This window comes from Haemorhous mexicanus, chromosome 11 (genome assembly GCF_027477595.1).
Source record: "Haemorhous mexicanus isolate bHaeMex1 chromosome 11, bHaeMex1.pri, whole genome shotgun sequence".
NCBI classification, from domain to species: Eukaryota; Metazoa; Chordata; class Aves; order Passeriformes; family Fringillidae; genus Haemorhous; species Haemorhous mexicanus.
In genome coordinates, this window is record NC_082351.1 from 10,508,234 (window position 1) to 10,532,917 (window position 24,684).

A 24,684-nucleotide genomic window follows, 5' to 3' on the forward strand; every position below is an offset into this window, starting at 1 on the left:
ACACACTAGAGCTTGGGAAACTCCAGTCTATGGTAAAGATATTTTTTGATAAATATATAAAAGATCAAGCTACCATTCAAGTGCTGAAAAGAAAATTATTATGGTTGTGTGCATTAGGTTTTAGTTATACAGCAATCACTATTGTTCTGGCAATTTCAGGCAAGTTGTGCCATCTTTGTCAGCCAACAGAAACATTTCCCTTGTGTGGAAAGCAGCCTGACAGTGCAGGTGGTGGTGTCATCAGGATGCTGATAGTGTCTGCAGCCCTGCTCATGGTTTTACCACACTGTATCTGAAAGAAATGATAAAATGATTATAATATTCCTGGAAAGCAGATAAGCAAACGAGATTTCCAGGTGTTGATGCAACTTCGTTACAAGAGCACTTTGATTTGATGAGTGGTTTTACAGTGTGCTTTTAGAAATATTTAGCCATTTATCTGTGATAGATTAGTGTTGCACACAGGAAACCAGGGCAGGCATAGTTTTGCCTGCTTTATAAAGCAGATGTTTAAAAGAAAAATGGTAATGCTAAAACAACACAGGTGATTTTTTTGATTTAACCTTGTCCTTCCAAGGACAAATGTGTAAATGTATAAATTGTTGCAAAACTAAGGGCCCAGCTTTCAGCCACCCTGGAAAATGAAATAAGAAGGAGAGGGACAGATAAATGATGGCAGTTACAGTGTAGTTTATTTCTTCTTTTGATGCTGTTACCTAACGTCGCTGTGTGACTGGCCTTTCCACTGAAGTCGTTACAAGATTAGGCTCTCACAGTTCCTTCTCTGGCCCTTAAGAACATCACAAACACCAATTAATTTTCTTCCTGTCCTGTGAAGATATCTGGTAACAGATAATGAATATTCTTGTTTTCCCTTCCATGACTCAAATTGTTATTGGTTTCAGATTTTTCTGGTGTTTTTTTTTTTTTTTTTTTTTTTTTTTTTAATTATGGGGAAAGTGACACCAAATTTGGTATTTTCTTGCACATATTAATTTCTTTTCCTGAAGTCTTGGAAATTTAGAGATATTCTCATGAATCAGCTTAACATCTGATTTAATAAGCTTAAAATACTGTGTGAAGTTTTCAACATACTGATAAATATATTTTTTGGAATATGGAGTAGTTTTTAGCTGCCATTCCAATACAGAGAAGAGGTGTCCCCTTGTCCTTGGGTTTCATTCTGCAGACAAGAAATCACCACTGATTTCTAGGTTTTGTGTGATCCATAGAGCTCTAATGCTCCTCACAACCCTTGCTGGCTTCCCTTGGATTTTCAGTGCACAGAAATGGCAGTGAAAATTGGGATGTGAAATCTCCTTATATTCATCAAGCCATTAACTGATAAATTAATTTTTCTGCCATAGTGTCAGCCAGGGTCAATTGAGTGCTCAGGGTGCTTGATGAATTGTCTGAATCCATGTTTGCCCTAAATACATGAAAGAGCCTTCCTAAAACTCACATTTTTTTGTTTTCTTTGTGAAGACAATGACACTGGAGGGCTGAGACTCGTGATGTATAAATATCACCAAGGACTGACATTGAAAGTGCAAGGAGAAAGTCAGAGGAGGTGCTCCTGAAAGATACCAGTCATAGCAAAGTGATGTTTGCTAGAAAAGTAAAGAGAATGTCCAGGCATACTTGTTTGAAACTCTGACAAACAAGGGCCAGTGTGGAATACTGTTACTCTGATTTATTTTAAGCAGTATATGACAGTTGTATATAAATAATTTCCCCCATACTTTCTGTTTAGAGCTAGGAGTCTAGTCTAAGTTTTATGGATAAATTTGATGTACTAGTAAGATCCAATGGATGTTTTTGTGTTTCTTGGTAGAAAGATATTTTTCATTCTGAGCCAAGCATTGAATATATAACACTTTTTTTTTGTTTTATTTAAAAGTTATTAGCTTTTATGTTTTATACTCTTCAAACCATAACATGAAAACTTGGTTTATGATAAATCTACAGATCAAGTTAAATTTTACTAAATCAATCAAATATCAAGAATGCAAAAATGATGCCAACTTACTTGAAAAGCATGGCTCTGCATACAGATTTTGAAATTGGAATCTGAATGCTTAATACCTTTTCTGTATGAAAGTGTTACTTCCTTTATATCAGGTTATGCCATGTACATTTTAATCTGTTTGCTGGTTTTGATCTGTTTGTTGTTGTAAAATATTCAGTTATTCTCTTTGCACTCCTTTGTTGTCCTGTGACCATCTGCCCCTTTGTAGTTCTGTAATGCCTCTTGTGCACTGCATGTTTGATGTGTTTAGACACTGTAAAATGGATGAGAATGATGATTTGGCAGATCTTTTGTTTTACATCTAGCTCTTTCTGAAGGTGAGTATTTCCTGGTGATCCATATCAGTCTTGCCTGCAGAAGGTGACATTCTTAAAAATACAGTTCATATTTTTAATATCAGTAGTGTAAATGAACAGAAATAATGTGTGTATGGAATCTGCATGTGGTAAATATTGTGATTTCTGCATGGAAGCTGACTGTGGACATTTTTTCCTAAGTAATTCCCTTGAATAATAAGGGTGGAGAGAATTCATAGGCTTGAGTTAATTTAGCTTTTTCAAAAAACTCTAGAAAACTCTTTTTACTTTTTTTTTACTCTAGAAGTATTCACATTACTCTAAAAGTGAATTCTCTGAAGGCAATAAATACTAGGCACAGAAGCTGAGAGCTCAGGACAGTCCTCCTCCAGATACTCCAGTGTGAAAGACCAGAGCCTAGAATGGCTCTTGGTACAAAAGAGTGAGCTGAAATTGAAAGAAATTATATGCTTAAGGTTATTAGAGAGTTAACAAATAAAGACCAGGATGGAGATACTCATCCATCCTGAAAGTGTGAAAAGTTAAAACTAAAAAAAAAAAACACCCAAGAAGTTAAAATAGGCATGTCAGTAATTCAGCATGTGTTAAACTGGTTTGCTATGAACAGAGGAAACAAATTATTTACCAAGAGGCATGGCTTTTAATGATGCATGATAATCTATTCCTGGAGATAGTCCTTATCATTAGGAGATGGATTCTGCTGATGGCATTTTCTGCTCAAGGCATTAGTATTTCTTTGGGCAGCCACGGGAACAAATAAAACCTTTCAAACACACTTTAATAAATCTAAAAGTTGAATTTATTGCCTTGCCAAAGGACACAAAAACATAGGCATTGACATGTCCTTACATCCTCCTGCATGTGATCTTGCAGGTTACTAAATGAATGTTAATTTTTTCAGTTTCTTTTCCCCAGCAGTATTTGCAGTGTATGTACATAGTGATTCTAAAAGCTAAGGGTGTGTGCTCATCCACCCCAATCTCCCAGCAGTATCTGTCAATTAATGTCATATAAAATATGTTGGTTCAGATAAGTTTATACACCTAAGAACTGTTGTCTACAGTATATATGGAAAAAATCATAGAAAAAAACATTTGAATAATGACTCACCAAATAGAAAATGGCAGTAAGCTGTCCTCCATAGCCTTTCAGCAAAAGGAAAATGAACTGGTTTTGGCAGGGCTCCTTTTCACAGCAGCAGGAAGGCCTAGTGAAAAATATAAAATAAAAATTATGGCTGAAAATTTAACTCCTTCTCATGGATAAACTGAATAAACACTGGAAACAAGGACAAGGACTTCAGCTGTAGATCTCAAGAAGTTATAACCTGAAGTAGGTTCATTTAACTTCTGTGTCCTGGTGAAAGTAAAATTTTCCTTTTGAAAACAAATGTTATATTTGACCAATCAGTTGAATATACTAACAATAATAATCATCAAATACTTTCAGCTGTATACAGCAGAAAGTAACTGATTGCCTTAGACAGAAACCACTAAAGTCAGGTCAGGTCTGTAGTCTTGAAAAAGAGCTTGGAGGGAACTGATTTTATTTTGGTCCTGTCTGAACTCACCACACCAAGGTTTTTTAGGGATTAGTGCTGTGGGGTGCACAATCTCCATGGGGATTGTGCCCTCACAATCCCCATGGAGAGGGCACGAATATGGTCAGGGGGTGGCAGCGTCTGCTCCTGGGCTCACACCTGCCCCTTCTGCCAAGAGGCCCTGGGTGTCCTGGGCCAAATGGGGCCTGACCCAGGAGAGCAGGCACAACTTCATGTGCAGATGTATTAACCATGGTCTGAAACACCAGATCTCAGTTTTGGTGCTCTATCAAATGGTTCCCTGTCTGTTCCTACTGGTGATCCCATAGCACTCCTGAGCACTCTGGCACAGGAAGGCTGGACAGGCCCTTGCTCCACAGAGCTGCTGCTGCAGCTGTTGAATGCACATGTTGGTAATTGCTGACCAACTGCACAGAGATAGCCATGGGTGGGTAATTCCAGTTTGCATTTCCCCATCAAGGGCCAAATGCTCCTTGCTCAAGGAAAACTCCTGCTAGGACTTTTTGGTTTTGCCCTACAGTAATAATTCTAGTGTTCAGCCTGTGAGGTTTTTTCCCCTAAAAGAAGGAGTGACAATGATGTATACAAATCTCCTGTATTTAAAGATGTGATGTTACTTAACCTTTTTTATACTTAACCTTCTTCACATCTGTTGCACTTTACACCCAGCTGTGAGCTGCTGTCCCTGCTTAGCTGTACACTTAAAGTAGTTTTAGTTCTCTGACTTGATTCTGCTGATTTGTTGGTTGGTATGGTTACCACAGTGTGAAACCTCTCCTGCAAGTCTGGTGGCCAACACTGTACTCGTGTGAGTACATTTTTGTTATTATGTGACTGTTCCCTGTGAACAAACGAGTCTGGGATGTCTGGGTGGCCGTTCTACATATAGAATTAGCTTAACACTTTCCCCATACAGACCCTGTGTGCAGTGAGCTCTGTATGCAGGAGATTCACTCTCCCTCCCACTGCATTTGCAGTGACACAAAAGGGCAGGAATACAGCTAGCAAAGGGTTTGTGTCCTGCTTTATGCTTGCTATCAAAAGCACCTGTTTGTTTCCCATCACCATTGCCTAGAGACACACAGTAGTTTCAGCAGCACTCATGGTGCTGTGCAGGCCCCCTGATGAAATGTCCTTGGCCTTTAGCTTGGGAAAGCTTTCAGCTGGTAGGAGGTGGCATAGGTGTCGCTAGTTAATATATCTGTGAGTACACAGAAGGGAGAGAGTACCAAAAGCATTTCAACAAATTGCCTTAGGATTTTTGGTTAATATGACCCTGCCTGTAACTGAAGGTGTGAGAACCAGGGAGATGTAATTGAGTCCCAGCAGGCACTCCCTGCTGCCACTTCCACCTTGTTGCATCAAGCCATTCCCGACTGATGCACACCAGCAGGGGTTATTTCACTCTGCTGAAGAAAGAAAAATCTGGCATGATTACCCCAGACGATTGAAGCATGAATTCAAGCCCTGCATTTTATATGCTTCTGCCTCAATGACCATTGGTGATGATGGTGTTGGGCCTGAACAGAGAAATGAGATCATCTTTCTGCTAAGAGACAAGGAATTTTTGGGCAACAGAAATAAACCCTGAATTTTATATAGTAGGTTAGTTATCACTAAAAGTAAATGAGAGTATGTAAATTAGTCTCCATAAAATGCTTTATTTTGCAAGTGATGTCTCTATTGTGCTGCAGATGCAGCACCCCCTGCCCAAAATACTTTCAAATATCAGATCCAGGTCATTTTATCAAACCAGAATGAAATACGTGTTTCAAAGTTAGCTCTTAGCACAAGCATTTGTGAAACCAAATATTTACAGAGCTTAAGTCCACTTACTGCAATTAATGTGCAGTTTCTTGAGCCTGTCAGCTTCAGAGGCTGCTGGTCTGAGTGCTGGGTTGATGACAGAGGCCAGTTCAGGCCACCAGTCTGACCACGTCAGTCCCTGTGCTGCCTACAGAGCTGAAAGTTTTTCATTTCTGCCCTGGACCCACCCTTCCCACTCCACAGCCATGCAATGCTGCACCAGCAGCTGTCTTAGTCCCCCTTCCAGATCAGCCAATGTCTCTGTATCTTTGCTTAAATATTCAAGTATCTTTTGGTCCAGATGTCTTTGTCAGAAGCTTTAAAGAGCCAACATCTCTCCCTCTTCTCACCTCCGTCATCATTTTCAAATTACTTATTTCTTGGCAAAATAAAAAGAGATATTTTTGTTTTGCCAACGGGAAATTCATTACTTTCCAATTCTATTAAATTCTCCTTCCTTATTCATGGCAGTCCCCTAAAAGAAGTATGTACATATGTGTCTAAGGGATGTCCCTTTGTCATGGATGTGATAGAAAAAAACCACCATAGAGCCAGATTCTTCCCTCCCCTGAAGAAAATTGCCTTCTCATGTTTTATAGTTCCTTATAAACAGTCAAGTTTTAGAAATGAAATTAAAATTTTAAAATATCATGGAAATAAGCACCCTTGCATCTCCCCCTACTGATAAATGGCAGCAGCTTGTAGCAAGGCAGTGTCTGACTTCTGTGCAGTATTAAAGGGAAAGGTCAGAATCAGCTGTGTATATAAAAACTAGGTTTAATTCTCTGCATGCAGCTGTTTTGATGTGAAGTCAAAGAGCAGTTCAGCCATGGGTGAAGTTCTGTTCAAGGTATCAGCCTTGCCAGCTGATTAATTAAAAAATTATTTCGTTCAGTTCACTCTATATAATAACAGCAACTTTTGTTTTACTTCACCCTCCTGCATCACATCTCCTTTGAATGAATGAGAAATACCTGAAGGACTTTAAATGAAAAACACATGAATACTTAGTAAAAGCCAGCAAGGCTTGCTACTTCTCATTTCCTCCTCTGCCATGATAGCTTTCTCCAGAGATCCTGCCTGTGGGAAGTGAGTCATGAGCGTGCTGCCTCAATCAGGTGGAAAGGACAATCTCTAATCCTCTCTCTGAGAGAAGCTTAAATGTGGCATTCCTTAACCCAAACAGTTTCTTATTGACTTGTGAAATTAGTCTGGCTATTTTTTTAGAGTGATTATCTTTCAGAGAGATCTTTAGAGCTCTCTCTTTCACTGGCATTTTTGGGAGGAGATGGCTCCCTGCAGGATCTCTTCCTGGAGATGAAGGGTAGCAAATGCAAAGCAAGCACTGGCATTCTTCAGCTTCATTACAGTGCCATCAGATGGAACAGGATGATCCCCATGTGCCAGGCTGAAATGCTGTTGAATTAAGACCTCAGCTGTAAAAGATGAAGTGCCTGCCTCTTAGCATTTGCAGCAGAAAACTGTGTAACTTCTGCAACATAACTTTAAAAAAATAAAGGCATCTCTATGGTTGTACGTAAACAGCTTAACACTTCAATTTACTGATGTCATCTAAATACTAAATGTTTTCTCTGACATATTTAAAGACTAAAAAAGCTAGTAAAAATAAATAAGAAGCCCCCTGGAGAGATTACGTCTGTAATTCTAAACAAGCAGTGAATGTCACCAAATTGTAATATTGTTTTGAAAAATGGAGACTTTCTGTTATTCTCTTCTGCTTTCTTAGGGCAATATTTTTATCGCTAATTGTTTTGCCTTTTAAAAGTATTTTTGTCTCATGCTAATTTTATAATATTTTCCACTTGAGAAAGGGTATTATTGAGTGGTTCAATAAATTTCCCCTTAAGAGCTTATTAACTAGGGAATATCTTCAAGTGGAATTTCCCAATAAATAAAGGAGTTGCAAATTCATGGTAAATGAAATTGCTCTAGCCTTTTTTTAAAGTTTAACTTAAGCCCTATTGTAAGATTAATGTGAGTAGCAATAAGATAAGGGGTAAACTGCTTAAAACTGAATGAAGGCAGTTTATATCAATTTTATGAAGAAATTCTTCCCTGTGAGGGTGGTGAGGCCCTGGTACACACTGCCCAGAGAAGCTGTGGCTGCCACATCCCTGGAAGTGTCCAAGGCCAGGTTGAACAGGCCTTGGAGCAACCTGGGATAGTGGAAGGTGTCCCTGCCCACTGCAGGAACATGGAATGGGATGAGCTTTGAGGTCCCTCCCAGCCCAAACCCTTCAGTGATGAACATGTTAGTCAGAACAAGCTTAACTTTAAATACTGAGTTGTATGTACTTAGAATACAGTCCAAAAGATCATTGCCTGCCCCTAACACGATCTATTGATACTCAGATAAATTGGAATGTGTTGGCCCTTGTAGCAAAGGGGGTTTCTGATTTGGAGCTGTGGATCACACCAGAAGTTGTAATAATGTTGGCATGTGAGATGTTGTGGGGTGAGAATATAGAATATACTTGTTAGTTGTCTTGAGTCAGATGTCATTCAGGGAATCTTAGATTATGGGGTAGTTCAGGTTAAAAAAGACCTTAGGAGGCCATTTTATCCAATCTCCTCATCAAGGAGCATGATTTAACAATTTTTATCATCATTCCTTTATAATTCAGGGTTTGATCCCAATAATTATGAACTAAACTGGATAGACAGTCCAATACATTGTATTGAGACTGGGGCAGTGAGGTAGAGGATTAAGTTTCTTTTTCTGATCTGTGAGGATTCTAAGTTCTGTTGCAGGGAGCAAATTTCCAGCAGCACAGGAGTCTGTGTGTGATATTGTTAAGGGAGACCCCAGTTGTGGGGTTCTGTGTGTTTGAACGTGGCCAATGAACTGTGACTGGGAGAGGAAGGATTTTAGAATGGGCCTTTCTAAAACCAGAATTTTCTTTTCACTGAAATTTAATCCATAAATGTGAAATTGCTTCATTATTGTAAGCTAGTTTGTATGTGTAGATAAAAGAAATTTTGAGATCTGTATAGAAGAGCAGTAATTAAATGAGAAGAATAGATTATTCCCTTATGGGAAGTGTCAAAAATACTGTTTAATTTTTGATTAAATCATAAAAACTCTGAAAGTTGGCATGAAGGTGGTAGGGATTTGCCATGACTTCTTTGCACCTCTACCTTGTTTTCAAAGCAGCACTCCAATCTTTGGTGTATTTTCTATGTCACTGTGCTAATCTGCTGTGTCAAGACTTTGATCAAAATGCCAGAGAGTTTGTCAATCAGTGTTTTTTTTCTGCTTTATCTGCATTTAATAGAGAATTTTCCAAAGAAAGGGAAAAAGCCAAGGCCCGAGGGGACTTCCAGAAGCTTCGTGAAAAACAGCAGCTTGAAGAAGACCTGAAGGGATATCTAGACTGGATTACCCAAGCAGAAGACATTGACCCCGAGAATGATGAAGAGGCTGATGAAGAAGGCAAGAGGAACAGTATGTATTCCTTCCTCTCTACTTCTGTGGGGACAGTTTGACTTCTCCTGGGGGTGTTGCACTGCAGGGGAGGCAGCCTGGCCAGTGCTTTCCCTTTTCCCAGTTTGCAGAGGTGTTGGTTAGCAGAGCAATTGTCTGTCAATATGGAGATGTTGAGTCATGGAAGGAAATTTGGAATCCAACAGCAAAATTCTGCTTGGGGTGTCCATGTATGAATCACTGTCTGCATTCAGTCACCACTTAGACTTATAAACTTTGCTTTATTTGTGTTCTGGAAAGAGTTAGTGCAGAGTAGCCATGTGCCATTCAGTCTCATTGTAAATCCTTAGAATGTGTTTTCCTGTGGGTGCAAGCAAGGGAAACAATAATGATATAAAGAGCTTAAAAATATGACCAAAGTTACAGTCAAGAAATAAGCTTGTGCTAATACTGAGGATTTGTTGTTGTTGTTGTTGTTGAAGTAGGAAAACGACATTCTGTGTCTTTCTTTTTGATATTCAGAATACACCAGAGAACATTTTTTACTACCTATCTTAACTGGGTGTGCAATAAATGAAATCTTGTGGGATTTTCACTTGACACTAAGAAATATAATTTATGATGTATTTATTTAACAGTAGGCTGTTAAACAGGTGATTTATCTGGTAGTTTGGTATTGAAGTATCTGGTTTAAACCTGTCTCTTTATTGCAGAGATAGTGGTAGTTTTTCAGAATCTTTGAGTTTCAGAATTTTACGAGTAGTCCTTTAGTTCACAATAAAAGCAGAGTATGGGACTGTGTTACTGACTGGAAGGACACTGACTTTATGAGGGGCTACAAGGGAAACTGTGGGTTGGTGTCGATTCCAGCACCACTGGAAAGGAATAATTTATGTCTATTGGAAAATGTGTTGCACAAATAGAATTTTTATCAAGAACAGAGCAGAAAAAGCCAGAATTGACTATACTTAGTTATTGCTGCTAATGTGTGGAAGGAGTGTATGAACTCTGGTTTTGAGTACGAGTATAAAATCCTAAGCCTGAGATGTAAAAGATGGCACAGTTTATGGGGTAAAGACATTTTGTACAAGGCTGCTGTGTAGAATTGTAGGTGATGCTGGGTTTGCAGAGAGTGTTGGATGACTGGGTTGTCAGCTGTGGTGCCAATGGACTGGGTTTACAGGTGAAATCCCAGGAACCTTTTTTGTCCTGTTCAAACTGGATCTTTGTTAATAATAGGCTGCAAAAAAACCCCATTTGCTCTGGCATTCCTTAAACAGCTTTGAGGTCACACAGATAAAAAATGCTTTGCATATCTACTGAGTTTGAAAGAACTTTTATGTCTAAGCTGTTAACTTAGGCATAATTTTAGGCTAAGTTAAAGGTTGTAGAAGACTTGCAGAGTGAAAATAGAAGGAAAGTCATTAAAAAAGCTTTAAGAGAAATGCCAAGAATTTAATTTCAGGCAGACCTAAATGCTTTTGTGTGGAAATTTTCAGTGAATAGGCAATCTCCTAGCACTCCTGGATTTATGCACATGTCCTTAAATATGTGGCTTGGTATTTCAATGTTAAAATCAATTGCAACAGCCTGTAAAGGAGGAAGGCTTGCTGAGTTGCTCCACCTCCTTGCATTTCAGATATTTTTAGGTAATAAATTTAGTTGAAGTATATTGGTGATGTTTTTTTCTTGAGCCATCTTGGAAGCATGAAGTAGAGCTGGGTCCCAAGATAGTCAGAATAATAATTTTCAGGCTTCTAGACGACTGTGTCCCTTCTTTGAATTTCTAAACCTCTGGGTGATCCAGATTACTGCTGGTTTATGGAGATGGATAATCACCATGGTGCTCCTCAATGATGTAGAAGAGCTCTGGGTTTAGGATACACAAGATTTCTGTGGCAGGCAAAGGCAGAGATTTCAAAGATGGTTAAGTCAGTGATTAATAGTTGCTCATGTAATTGTTTAAAATTGTAGTTGAGGTTCCTGCAATGCCCCCCCAGCATTTGAAAATTTCTTATCAGGGAAGGCATTAAGTCATTTATTTATAAATCCTATGCATTTGTACATCTCTGTTGCTAATAATGGGCAGGTATTCGATGCTGTTGAATAACAGAATACCTTTTAATTACTAGAATTGTAAACATGCCTTTAGTGAAAATTGGAAATCTTTATTGTGAACCAATAGCTGATTATCCTGAAGCCAATGAAAACACTTCCATTGCCTTCAAAGCACTGCGAATTTAGCTCAAAATGCGAGGACCCGTGAGAGGTGAGGGGTTTAGCTGTGACAGTCGTGCTGCCGGTGATGTCACTCTGTTTTGCCTAACCTTGCCTGTGTTGTGTGTACGGACACGTTTTTGTTTTTTGCGTTGCGACTGCTGCCACCTCCCGCGTCACTGCTGGGATTACATGTGCTTCCCCAGGGCTTACACTGGCTGACTTAATGGAAGACAAGAAGAAAAGCAGACTTAGCTGCTTTGGCCGTTCTTCCAATAAACATGGTAAAACGTGCTCGGATTTGCAGTTGAACTTTTCTTTTGTGCCCATACTGCATTGGATGTGGTAGCTTTCGGGAGCACAGACTGTTTGCATTTCTCTGACCCGGGCACAGCCTCTGGCATGGAACCCCTCGTGCATGCAGACCTTCCTCCTGGTTGAAGTGCATGTTTGAAATCCAGGTGCTGCTCTCCCTCCCTAAAGCAGAATGTTTAATCCATTCACATTTCCCCTGAAGTGTCTCGGTCCTTGGCTGTTCTTGAAGAATAGGTTTTCTTTTCAGAAATAGATAAACCAGATCAAAAATGTATTTTAAATTTAGGAATCAAGAAAGTAATAAAATTATTTTACAAGTTTTGTAATCCATCAGAGTGTAAGCTTAGAACAGCATGATGATAACACTTACTATTTACTTTTGATACTTATGATAGAGAATCTAACAAATCACAACAAGCTTTTACTGTATCTCCTTTTGTTGTTGATGGTTTTGTTTCTGTAATTTCTTTTATTCATTTTTCCCCACCCACACTGAAGATGGACAGGAGGTTTGCAGTATGATAATTATTTTCAAATCTGCCTGTTTTAATACTGACAAATGTCCTGTTTTGGCATGAGCACAGTTGCCAGTTGCAGTAGTTAGGAGATCTAGTTTTACTCCTCTCTGCAACTAAGTAATTTGACCAACTGGATTTCTTGCTGTCCTAACAATTGCTATTGTGGCCCAGACTGAGGCTGAAACTCTCATCCAGTTACTTTAGAGAATGCAGAATTCTAAGTCAGAAATTGCTGGGGCCTGATAGACTCATTTTGTACAAACATTGAGTCTGCTTGAAATGATTTGTGCAGCTGTTACATATAGATATATACATATCACTGTCTGATAGCTCACTCAGCTCTGCCTGCTGAAATAGTTTTCCAAAAAAATTGTGGGAAGACACTTGCAATTTTACTTTGAACTATGTATTTCAACACAGCCCTTAAATGAGCAGGTTCAGGTTCTGATGTCTGTCAGGACCAGCCTGGCACTGCCTGGCACCTGCTGTCACCTGCTGGCAGTGGCTGCTGTGCCACAGCTGGTGCCTGACCTTGCAAGTCAGAGGCATCCCAAACTCACAGGCACTGACTTGGATTCCTCTGCCTTGCAGGGCAGGTGCACCTTTGGGAGCAGGGTTTTTCCAAAGTACAAATTAATGCCCTAAGTTTATTTCTTCCTGAGATGTTGTGCTGATCTGAGGAGTTGAAGCTTAGACTGTCTCTGGATTAGAAACACCACACTAAATGTTTTTCTTTGTATTTCCTCTACCTGTATGTCCATTAAAAGCAACATGTGTGTAGAATATGCAACATTCCCAAGGTTCTCAGTGTCATCCTTCAGGCTACAAGTGGTTGGTTCAGAGATGCTACTATAACAAAACCCAATTTATTTGCTCTCCTTCCACTGCTGTGCAGCCAGCCTTGTATTGCTTCTCCATGGGCTGCCTATAAAAACAGAGAGCCCATAAGAATGATCTACAGCAACATTAAATCTACACTATTAAAAAAGATATCTTGCTACACTATCATGGAGAGCATCTCCTGAGCAGACTCTCCTTAAACTGAATTTACCCCAGAAGCTTCACAGTCAGAAGAGATAGTGCCACTTCTTTCTGAAGTGTTTGCTGGGCATACAGCAGACTTGGGAAAATTTGAGATGAATTTGTAATGATAATGTTGCCACTTTGGGGATTTTTTTTCCCCACTGTGTTTTCCCATTTGACTACCTCAGAGATTTGGTAAAAAGGATTCAGAAAATTCATGTACTAATTTGAGAAGGAATTAGGAAAATTTTGGAACCAACAATCCAAGGAATTGGTTGGCTGTTACTGGCAAACAGAACATGAAATTTTTTGTAAGAGTGATCTAAAATTTTGCCAGTTTAATATAATGCCAAGATTCTCTGCAGCAGCCAATAATGATGAGCTGTGCAGAGCACTCTGCTTCTGCAGCACTTTTCCTTCAGCACAGTTAACCACAAGCCTGCCCAACAGGCACCAATGTGAAAATGCACAGTTGAAGTTGAAACAGGTTAAAATTTTAATCATTTACATTAGAGAGGAAAACATTTCCAACAGTAATACTTGAAACCACAATTCAGTAATTCAGGTTGTAATTTAGCCTGCTTCTGGATTCTATTGTGGCACTGAATTGTTATATTTCAGGATTATGGAATTTATTTCTTCTAACTCTAGTTGGCAAGGGCACACTGCTGAAGAGTAAGACAGTGGCTTGCTCTTCTAGTTATGTTACATCCTGGAGTGGAGTTGGAAATCCCTGCTCCAAAGTCTGAAACTCCTTAGAGTACCTGATGAATAAAATGGATTGTCTTTCTCATGTTATATTCTTATCCACGGAAGCAAAATGTAGGAGTTGATGTATTTGACCTGTTTTCTATCCACTCAGGAAAGTATTAAGCTGCATGCTGTATGGGTTGCTTATATTGTCTAATGCAAGCATTCTTTTGTTTGAAACCAGTTAGCTTAATTGAAGAGATTATTGGATCTAGAAATCTAGATAATCTTTCCAGAAGAGTGCCAGTAAAATAAGGGCAAAAGGTGAATAAAGAAAAGACAAAAATTTGGCATCTTCCTTTCAATACTGGGGTGCCAGTTTACAGATCTCAGAGCTGACCCTGCTGAGATCAGTCTCTCAAAATTCTCTCAAACTGGTGTGCTGTGTTTGCCCCATGGACACCACCTGCCCTTATGGAGCCATGGCCATGGAGCTGAGTTGTTTTGGGACCTGGCAGGTTGCTTGCATTAGCAGAGTGGATGTGGACATGCAGTGCTGCTCTTTTCTTCTGGCTAAAGACCTGATGACTTGCTGGCATTGCTGGAGCTGGACTTCCACATGGTGCCTTTCTCAGTACTCCTGTCAAGTTTCAATTTTGACATATAAATTACAGTATAATAGCAGCAGCTGAGTTTCTAATGTGAATTTGGTCTTTTTTTACCTCTTCTGTTTGTAATACAGCACCTGCAAGTCCCTGATGGAGATGCAGCAAGAGCCCTGTGGTGTCTGAAACACAGTAACATTCTGATGTATTTAATAATTAACAGAACTGATGTTCACTTCAGTAGGGACAAAGATATTTTTACTTTGTTTTTCTTCAAATAATCGTGTTCAAAAGGGGCTGGTATTTCTTATTACCACTAACACACGAAGTCAGGGTAGACTTGAGTTAAAATTATTGTACTTCACTTTACATGCACTTGCATTTCTTACATTAAATGTAGTTTTTTTGTCACTCAGTGGAGTGACACTTTATGAAGAGTTGGATTCTAGGTACCTTTTTTTCAGGGGACAGAAGGGTTGATAAATTTGAAATACAAGTGTGGGACACATTGCACATATGCAATAATCATGGAAGTAGGCCTAGCTGCATTTTCCTGGCAGCTCTTAATGGTGTGTGAAACAAGACTTCAGCACACTTATTTCACAAGTGCTGAAATGTTCATCATTAGGTGACTCTAATGCTGTTTTCTAACAGCAGTCAAGTCACCTGGCACAAGGCAACCAGTTCAGTTCTTATCAGACAGGATATACTTATATATTTATAATTATTTTAAAAGAAACTGGCATTTAAAAATAAAAATTCTTAGTTCTGAAGCCCTGAGACTACACTTGAAATAATTTTGTGTTTTTTTTTTTCTTTAACCCTTTGAAATTTTAATAGTTGAATTTGAACATCAAAGATTGTTTTTACTTTTGAGTGAAATTCCTTTTGAACTCTGACTGTAAGCAGTGAAGTTCTTACAGGACTAGAAAAATTAATTATTTTAAAACTGATTTATAAAGGGAAGTATGATATTAGAATTGAGACACTTGCAGGTGCTCACCAGAGATTTTTAATATATAAAGTCATTACAGTAATATTTTAAAAGAATCATCAGAACAGAAGAACCTTGTGAAAGCAGGTTTTGCTGTGCTTACTGCCTGAAGTGCTTTGTTTATTCAAACACCTGCATGGACATTTTGGATCTTTCTTTGTTATGCCACTCTGTTTAGCATTCCATTTAACAGTGACTTGCTTATGGGGACAGATTCTCAGCAGTAGCTGAGTACCTGGCCTGCACAGACCTGTCAGTCTCCAGCTTGGATGGGACTGATGGGCACAGAAACCAAACCAGCCCTTCCCCACTCCCTCTGTCTTCATGTTGGTGTCGAGGCAGTATAGAGGCTGTGCAGAGAGACTGTTCCTAAAACTTATCACTTTGTGCCTGATTTGTACACAAATCAGAAAATTCAGGGTCTCATTCTTAAATCTCATATCATCCTTTAGGCTACCAAAATAGTGAGATCTCCCTATCAGAAGCTGGCAGTGTATTGCCCTGAGTGCTTTCAGTTCACAGACATTGGCTTAAACCCTTCCCAACAAACCAAACCAAACCAACCATCCAAGCAAACCATCAAAACAGTGGAAGGTACACACCAGAATACCTTTAGAATGCTCTGTTTTTATTTTGTTCTTGTTGTTTTACAGTAATTTCAGTGCATCTTGCACCTCTCTTATGTTTCCTACTTTAAATGGTATTTCTACTGCATAGACCAGCAACATTAATTTCCCCTTTTCTTGTTCCTGAGGTTTTCCTTTCATGCTCACTTTGCAGACATGGAAGCAGTGCTCTCCCCTAGGAAGTACTGAGAACTTTGGCTGTTTATAATTTCCTAACACTTTTTGACATAAGGTGTCCTCCCTCTGTATTTCAGCTGATTTGCTGACAAATGGTGATGACCCACCTGAAAATGACTTTTGTCTAAGAGACCCATCAGCTACAATTGCTAACCACTCAGAACTGCTCCACTGTATGTGCAGTAATTCACTCTGTGGCAAATGTGCTTGTCCCCTTTCTATTAGTGGTAATTCTCATCATGCTTTGAAGGATCATTCTCCCATTCCCCTGCTCCTGCCTGCTGCTCACACAGTATCTGCAGCCACACTTACCTTCTGGCACCTTGCCTCAATAATTCACAATGTCAGTAAAAGCAAAGAGTGCAAAGAGTGGTCAGTGTGACCATGGTGTGATCGTTCCTGCTTTCTGAAGTTTGATGACATTTCTTGGAATCAGCGAGCTTTTAATAGCACTTCAGCTGAAAAGCAGCTCCCAAGTGCTAACAGAACACTTCTCAAAGGGAAAAGTTTCAGAATTTAGCTCAGGTTAATTTCTTTGCTGGGGTAGCATAAACTTTGTACAAACTTCCTCTACTTTATACTCTGCAGTGAATTGTAAGCAATTACCTTGAATCACTAAAAACAAACAACAACACAAAGCCACCATTCTCTCTGGAATTCTGCGCGCTTCCTTTCGGTGAGAGACGAGGACTGATGAAGTGTCTGACTTCATCTACAACTCCTCAGATCTTCCAAGCTCTCAGCAGAGCTGGAGTCGCTCTTGCCACGGGCCAGGGCATGCCAGCTGTGCCATGCCTTGCGTGGGGCTGGCTCTGAGGCAGTTCTGTGTCCCCACAGCGAGCATGCCCACCAGCGAGACCGAGTCGGTGAACACGGAGAACGTCAGCGGGGAAGGGGAGAGCCCGGCGTGCTGCGGGAGCCTGTGGTGAGTGCACGGCCGGGAGCCCAGCTCCCACCCCAGCAGCTCAGAGCATCTCAGCATTTCAAAGGGTCCTTCTCTCCCCACTCTTGGCTTGGCCAAAAGTGCCTTGAAATAGCCAGGCTCTGTGTGGCACACACAGGAGTTTGATATTAGACCAATTATAAGAGTATTAAAGCGCTCCTAAAATTCTCAGGTTAAGATGGGATAAAAAAATTCAACTAAATTTGGAGTGGAATTTGATTTCCTGAAAGCTTTTATAAAATACTATTTTTGTCCAAAAGTATAAGAAAAGAATGGAAGTTTCTAATGATGTGTAAAACCAAATATTTTCTGTTAAATTGTGCTTGACCTGGAGAATATGTATTTTTTTAGACAATAACTGAATATATAAGAGTATTTCTATAACCCATAGAAATACTCAGTATTTATTTGCTCAGATTTTCTTGACTTCCACACAGCTTCTACATGTTTACTCAAAGTTTATTTACTGAGTTTTAAAGGAGATTTCCTTTCTTTAACCAAGGAAATTTGTAAGGCTTTAGAAATAGTATTTCAGAAAATAAATAACAGAGAAAAGAATTTCATCCTTCAAGATGCATTTTGTTAAAAGTTTGTTTTATGTTTGTGTAATGCCAATGCAAAATTCTAAAGAAAATGTATTTTCCTTTTCTTCTAGTCAAACCATCTCAAAATCCAAGTTCAGGTCAGTATTTTCCTCTTATAATCACATTCAAAGGTAAATGCAAAATCTTGGTTCAGTTCTTACTCTTCTGGGCTGACCCTCTCTCCAGCTTCTGGAATGTTACTCTGCAATGTCAGTACACTGAGTTTGAGCACAAAGTAAGTCAGGCCATAACTTATCAAGGATATTGTTTTGAAAGAAATGTCAAAATGCCTTTGGATCAAAATAGAAAATGCTTTTCATTGCAAGCTCGCCTACCTGCTGCACTACAAGTCAAAACAGAAGTTAATCTTTGGGAGCATGCCTTCACTTGTATCAATCTAATGGAGAAATTTACTGCTAGTCTCCTTTTTGAATTTTTGTTTTATTTCTGTAGTTTGCTTATATATGCCTCTCTTATTCATATACATTCATATATATGTACCAGTTAGCTATACCTTATTGTCACTGGTTCCACACATCTTTTTGGGGAAAACAAAAACAAAAAAAAAAAAAAAGACCCATTGGCTTCAAAAAGCTTGGAGTTATGCAGTTTGAGCCTGCTTGTGAGTCTCATAAGTGAGATTTCCCACCATTATTGTTCTTGTCTCATGGACTTCAATGACAGGGTGTTCTGTAAGTGTAAGAACAGTCAGTTTAACCTTCCCAGGGAGTGGGGCATCCTGCTGATGGCCATGGACAGCCCTTAGAGCAGGGGATTGGCAAGATAAGAATGTTCTTGAATTCCATGTTGATTTAGGGCAGGACAGGATATTTTTCCTTTATATGGTTAGAATGCTGCCAAGGCTTGAAAAGTCTTTGTACTGATATCTGAAACCAGTATTGATTTCCTTTACTACAAGTACAAATTTAAGATGGACAAAGAAAACTTAGTTAATGCTTGAGCGGAGTTCCCAGAAGTGAAGCAGAGAGATCTAGTTTTATGAGTCCAAAGATATATCTTCACTTGTGAATCCAGCTCATATCTAGGTACAGCCTCAGCTTGTCACTCTTACTTATTTCACAGACATTTGCCCACTGACACAATTTCAGTGCACACCAGTAGAAATCTCTAGGAATTACTAAAGAAGGTTTCTGATGTTATAGGGTAGATTTTTAAAAGCTGACCTCAGCATTCCTATTCTGTTTAATCCTGCCAGAATTCTCTTTGTGGTTTAACTCAAAGCCTACATTTTTAGACTGAATTTATTTTGAATTCTGAGTTGATTCATTGACTTTATTGCTATTAAGTGTATGGGGCCTTGGAAAGATAGATATACTTTGTTACCCAATGAAATTTTAAATGCAGCTTAATCTAATTATGTCACAAGCAATTGAAGTCTCCAAATATTGTAGTTTATAAGATTTAGATTTAGAAATCTATAGGGAAATATAAAAAAAGGAGTAACACGTTAGCAGTCCCTAATCTGCAACTGGTGATGACTTACACAGCTATTGAAGTATTATACACATATTTATGAAAATACACCTGCTCACACATACACAATTGAACTTATTTTCTACACAGAAGAAAACCACACTCTCCTTAAGTTCCTATGTGTTTTCCATATAATAATAAATTTATTTTTATTTGAACTTTCAGTCGACGCTGGCGTCGCTGGAACCGCTTTAACAGAAGAAAATGTAGGGCTGCAGTAAAATCTGTCACTTTTTATTGGCTTGTTATTGTCTTGGTCTTTTTGAACACGTTAACTATCTCATCAGAGCATTACAATCAACCTGACTGGCTGACCCAGATCCAAGGTACAGTCAAAAATTATTTGTTCTGGTCTTGACTATGGGTGGTTGTGTTCTATCAGTGGCTACTTCTGTACTTTGCCATTTTGTTGTTTGCTGTCTGAAGGATATTCAGCCCAGCCAGAGGGAGATAGAAGAAATGACTGAATGTGGTCTTTGATTTCCATAGCTGTAATGCAGCTGGGTAATGCAGCAGCACAGACCTGACAATGCTAAATTGTAAATAACTGTACTTTTATCATGAAACTCTGCTTGAAAGATGAGGAGGAAGTGGGAACTGGCACGGCAGGACTTGCTGTGGGCTGGTTGCTTAAGTTACAGTGTGGACTCAAGCTGTGAGCTGAGGAACCATGAACTGCACAACAGATTGGAAAGATGAATAGTTTATAGCTGGCAGGAAGCTTTGCATCCTTGTGTAACTTTTGCCACTTAAGCACCAGCTACAGTCCAACATAAAAAAAAAGCAGTATTTCCTTTTTAGGCAAAAAGCTGCAAACTCGTGTAGAAACTATAGTACTAATATGTTAAAATAAAAGTGGAATCTATGAGGCAATTCAGAATCTTTTTTTCTTTAATATTTTATTCCAGATATCGCAAATAAAGTTCTTCTGGCTTTATTCACCTGTGAAATGTTAGTAAAGATGTACAGCTTGGGCCTACAGGCCTATTTTGTTTCTCTCTTTAACCGCTTTGATTGCTTCGTTGTTTGTGGTGGCATTGTTGAAACCATTTTGGTGGAGTTGGAAATTATGTCACCCCTTGGAATTTCAGTGTTTCGCTGTGTTCGTCTCCTGCGTATTTTTAAAGTAACAAGGTAAGATTATCTAATACTGCTAATTCTAAGGATAGCTGAAGAGTGATCAGCAATTGTTTTGTAATACTTCATCATGCACTGCTCTTTTACTGTTTTGTTTGGGGTTTTTTTGGTGTGTGTTAACACACGCATTTTAATTTATAGGCACTGGGCATCCCTGAGCAACTTGGTAGCATCCTTGTTAAACTCAATGAAGTCCATTGCTTCACTGTTGCTTCTGCTTTTCCTCTTCATCATAATCTTCTCGTTGCTTGGAATGCAGCTGTTTGGAGGCAAATTTAATTTTGATGAAACTCAAACAAAGCGGAGCACCTTCGATAATTTTCCACAAGCCCTTTTAACTGTATTCCAGGTAACTTTCTTTCATCCCGTATGAGACATTTTACCTTTGATCAACAAAACTGTTTAAGTGATCATGTTGCCTGAAAATGAAATCATGAATACTATTAATTCAGTTTACTTTAAGTAGCATTCTTCTCATTAAATTCAGTACTCTGGTAACTTTGCACCATTTGTGCCATTTGTTTCATATCTTCTTTGATCTATCTATGCAACATAGCTGTCGTGTTACTTCACAGAGTTAAATCTCCTTTGTCCATCAAACACATGACTAGAAGGAGAGGTGGAGTGTTATATTTATTTTGATCAAATTCTTTTCTTTAACTTCGTTAGCTGTGTAACATTTCAACTGTTCTCAAGCAAGAAAAAATAATAAGTCTTTAAAGAGTGCATGTTTGCATAGGGGTCATATCACTGTAACCTGAAAATAAGCCTTAATTTCTTTAGAGACCAGGTTTTATTAAAATCTTAAGGCAAACTTGTCAACTACTAGTGAAATGGTAGGGACATACTTAGAGTTTACTTTTCACTTATTTGTGATGCTTTTTTAAAACTTATTTTTCCCAATTTGGATACTGGAATTAGGCTATTTGGTTTCATCTTGCTCACCGTTTTCACACTTGGCTGTGTACATTACCACAATATTTGGTTTCAGCCATTGTAGGGAGAGTTAAAGCTGATCCTGCAGGATTCACCTTGGTGTCAACTTCCTGTCACTTTGGTAGAAGTCTCATCTGGTGTTTGCCCAGAGCAAGCAAAAAATCTTTCCATTTAATTTCAAGATCAGGAAATATTAATGAGAAATTTCCTTATGGGTTAAAGTGTTCACATTTGACCTGACATTGCCCCTACAAAAACTTAAGACTTTACTTTCCAATTCAGCTGAGTTAGATTTGATTCAGATTTCAGGGTGCCTCATTTTCAAAGGAATGGAGATTCCTTCAGTTTTAGAAGACATTCTCCAAAAATGAATTGTAGAAAATGGCATGCATTTAATTTTCTTAAACAACCATTTAATTGCTTGGAAGGAGAGTGAGTATTGCATGTTTTCTCAGGATGGAACTGATAATTTTGGAGAAATATATGAAGTGTCCCTAAAGCCTGCATTGCAATACTCAGAATTTTTGTCATAGTAGCCACTATTTAAAAATTAAGAAAAAAGGAACCTTAAAACATATTCTAACTTGATTTTTAAGTGTTGGACATTTGTTTGCATTGCAACGTAAGTGGCATTACTGAAAACCAGGGCTCTTTGGCATGCCAAGATCAATAAAATTTCAACAGAATTTCATTTTTATTATTTTGGCCTTTGAAGTTCAGTCGTATAAAGGCATAGCACAAAATAAAAGCTGTTAGAGTTAAACCCAAGCTTTCAGGAGAGGTTTAAATGGGAATTTTAAAACAATGCATGAAAAGAACATGGTATTGCTTTATGCATACAGAAGGTTAGTTGTGTAGTGTGGTCAGAGGAAAAGTGTTTCTCTGTTCACTTTTGATGCTGAGTTACTGTTAATGTCCTAATGTCTGCTCCTTAGATCCTCACAGGGGAAGACTGGAATGCTGTCATGTATGATGGCATAATGGCATACGGTGGTCCCTCATCCTCAGGCATGATCGTCTGTATATATTTCATTATCCTCTTCATCTGTGGTAACTGTATCCTTTACACTGGCTGGAAACATCTCCCATGGGGCTGTGCCAGGGACATCCACAAAATCCTCTGGGAGGGGTAAATGGCCACGGGCAAGGGCTCTCTGCACGTGCTGAGTCCTTTAAACAGAGCTTTCCTCATTCCCTGAGGAGCCAGAGGCAGGATCTCCAGGCCATCTCCTTTCCCTGTCCCCTGAGGAACCAGAGGCAGGATCTCCAGGCCTTCTCCTTTCCTTCTCCCTGAGGAACCAGAGGCAGGATCTCCAGGCCATCTCCTTTCCCTGTCCCCTGAGGAACCAGAGGCAGGATCTCCAGGCCATCTCCTTTCCTTCTTCCTGAGGAACCAGAGGCAGGGATCTCCAGGCCTTCTCCTTTCCCTGTTCCCTGAGGAAGCAGAGGCAGGGATCTCCAGGCCATCTCCTTTCCCTGTTCCCTGAGGAAGCAGAGGCAGGGATCTCCAGGCCATCTCCTTTCCCTGTTCCCTGAGGAGCCAGAGGCAGGATCTCCAGGCCTTCTCCTTTCCTTCTCCCTGAGGAACCAGAGGCAGGATCTCCAGGCCATCTCCTTTCCCTGTTCCCTGAGGAAGCAGAGGCAGGGATCTCCAGGCCATCTCCTTTCCCTGTCCCCTGAGGAACCAGAGGCAGGATCTCCAGGCCTTCTCCTTTCCCTGTTCCCTGAGGAACCAGAGGGAGGGATCTCCAGGCCATCTCCTTTCCTTCTCCCTGAGGAACCAGAGGCAGGATCTCCAGGCCTTCTCCTTTCCTTCACCCTGAGGAACCAGAGGCAGGATCTCCAGGCCTTCTCCTTTCCCTGTTCCCTGAGGAACCAGAGGGAGGGATCTCCAGGCCATCTCCTTTCCCTGTCCCCTGAGGAACCAGAGGCAGGATCTCCAGGCCTTCTCTTTTCCCTGTCCCCTGAGGAACCAGAGGCAGGATCTCCAGGCCTTCTCTTTTCCCTGTCCCCTGAGGAACCAGAGGCAGGATCTCCAGGCCATGTCTGGCCACCACCAAGCAGAAAGCAGAGAATGTTTTCTCTCTTCCTTCCCTGGGAGCTGTGTCCTGCTGCTGTTTGTGATGGCTGGCAGTGCAGGGCTGGAGCCCAGCCCCTGGGCAGCAGGGATACCCCATCCATCCCCAGGGCTCGGTGCAGCCCCGAGCTCTGGCACGGCTGAGGGTGAGCCAGGGACCCTCTGCAGGGCAGGGACCAGGGCACACACCCTGGGCAGCTGGGACAGAGTCTGCTGCCACATCATTCCCCTTCCCAGCCTTCACTGATCTGGAAATACTTCCTTGGCCCCACGTAGAAACAAACTACTGCCACTCTCAGAAGTTCTTAAAAGGTCAGGAGGTGATGAAAGGGTAAACACATTGTATTTTCTGCACTATATGGTATTTGTATCTGTATTTGAGGTTAACTGATGTGGACTGAAGAACTGAATTTGATATAGATTGTTGCAGACATGAAAGACAGTGCATTATAAAAATGAATTTTTCAAAATGCCTGAACAGTCTTCACATATAATAGACAATTTCATATTCATGGACTTGCTCAGGCCGGCATGAAGTTGAATTTCATTTTTGTAAAAAAATACCTCAAGCATTCTGCTATTTAAAAACCCATGGCCCTAATGGATCTCTGCTCACTTTACAGCCAGTATCAGCCTGGCCCATTAAATGGGTGTTATTTGCAGCACACTCCAGCATCACAATCCTCCACGCTGTAGGTTGGGAACATGTGTTTTATATCTCTCACATTGTCAGTGTTTATGCTGATAATAAACCACACAAGTGTGGTGAGGCATAATGTCCTTAAAATTATTTGAAATAGATATCTTGCTAAATGTCTTCTTGGCCATTGCTGTGGATAACTTGGCAGATGCTGAAAGTCTAAATACAGCTCAGAAAGAAGAAGCTGAAGAAAAGGAAAGGAAAAAGAATGCGAGGTAAAATAGATGGGCATGTTGAACCAGCAGGAGAGGGAAGGAGGAGGGTATTGAATTCTTCCATAAGGATGCTTTTATATGAATGTCTTTACCAACTTCAAAATGTGCTGGACTCAGGAAAAAAATGAAAGGGTTTTTCTAGACACTAAAATAATAGACAAACAATATAATTTTAGATAAAAGTTAGGTAGTAATTGAGGTGAATTAAGAATGTAATGATAAACCAACTGATATTTAAACATTGCAACAGTTGGATTTATTGTGCAATTAGCACA

General features: G+C 39.7%; 1 protein-coding gene across 1 annotated transcript in view; it reads left to right on the plus strand.

Annotated features, from left to right (window-relative positions):
- CACNA1D (calcium voltage-gated channel subunit alpha1 D) overlaps nucleotides 1–24,684 on the plus strand; it is a 166,635-nt gene that overhangs the window by 80,061 nt on the left and 61,890 nt on the right. Inside the window, exons 9-16 of the mRNA XM_059856934.1 lie at nucleotides 9,010–9,179; nucleotides 17,161–17,248; nucleotides 17,922–17,948; nucleotides 19,510–19,670; nucleotides 20,253–20,478; nucleotides 20,623–20,830; nucleotides 22,353–22,473; nucleotides 24,295–24,409. Coding sequence (XP_059712917.1) covers nucleotides 9,010–9,179; nucleotides 17,161–17,248; nucleotides 17,922–17,948; nucleotides 19,510–19,670; nucleotides 20,253–20,478; nucleotides 20,623–20,830; nucleotides 22,353–22,473; nucleotides 24,295–24,409 — 1,116 coding nt within the window. The remainder of the gene's footprint in view (nucleotides 1–9,009; nucleotides 9,180–17,160; nucleotides 17,249–17,921; nucleotides 17,949–19,509; nucleotides 19,671–20,252; nucleotides 20,479–20,622; nucleotides 20,831–22,352; nucleotides 22,474–24,294; nucleotides 24,410–24,684) is intronic.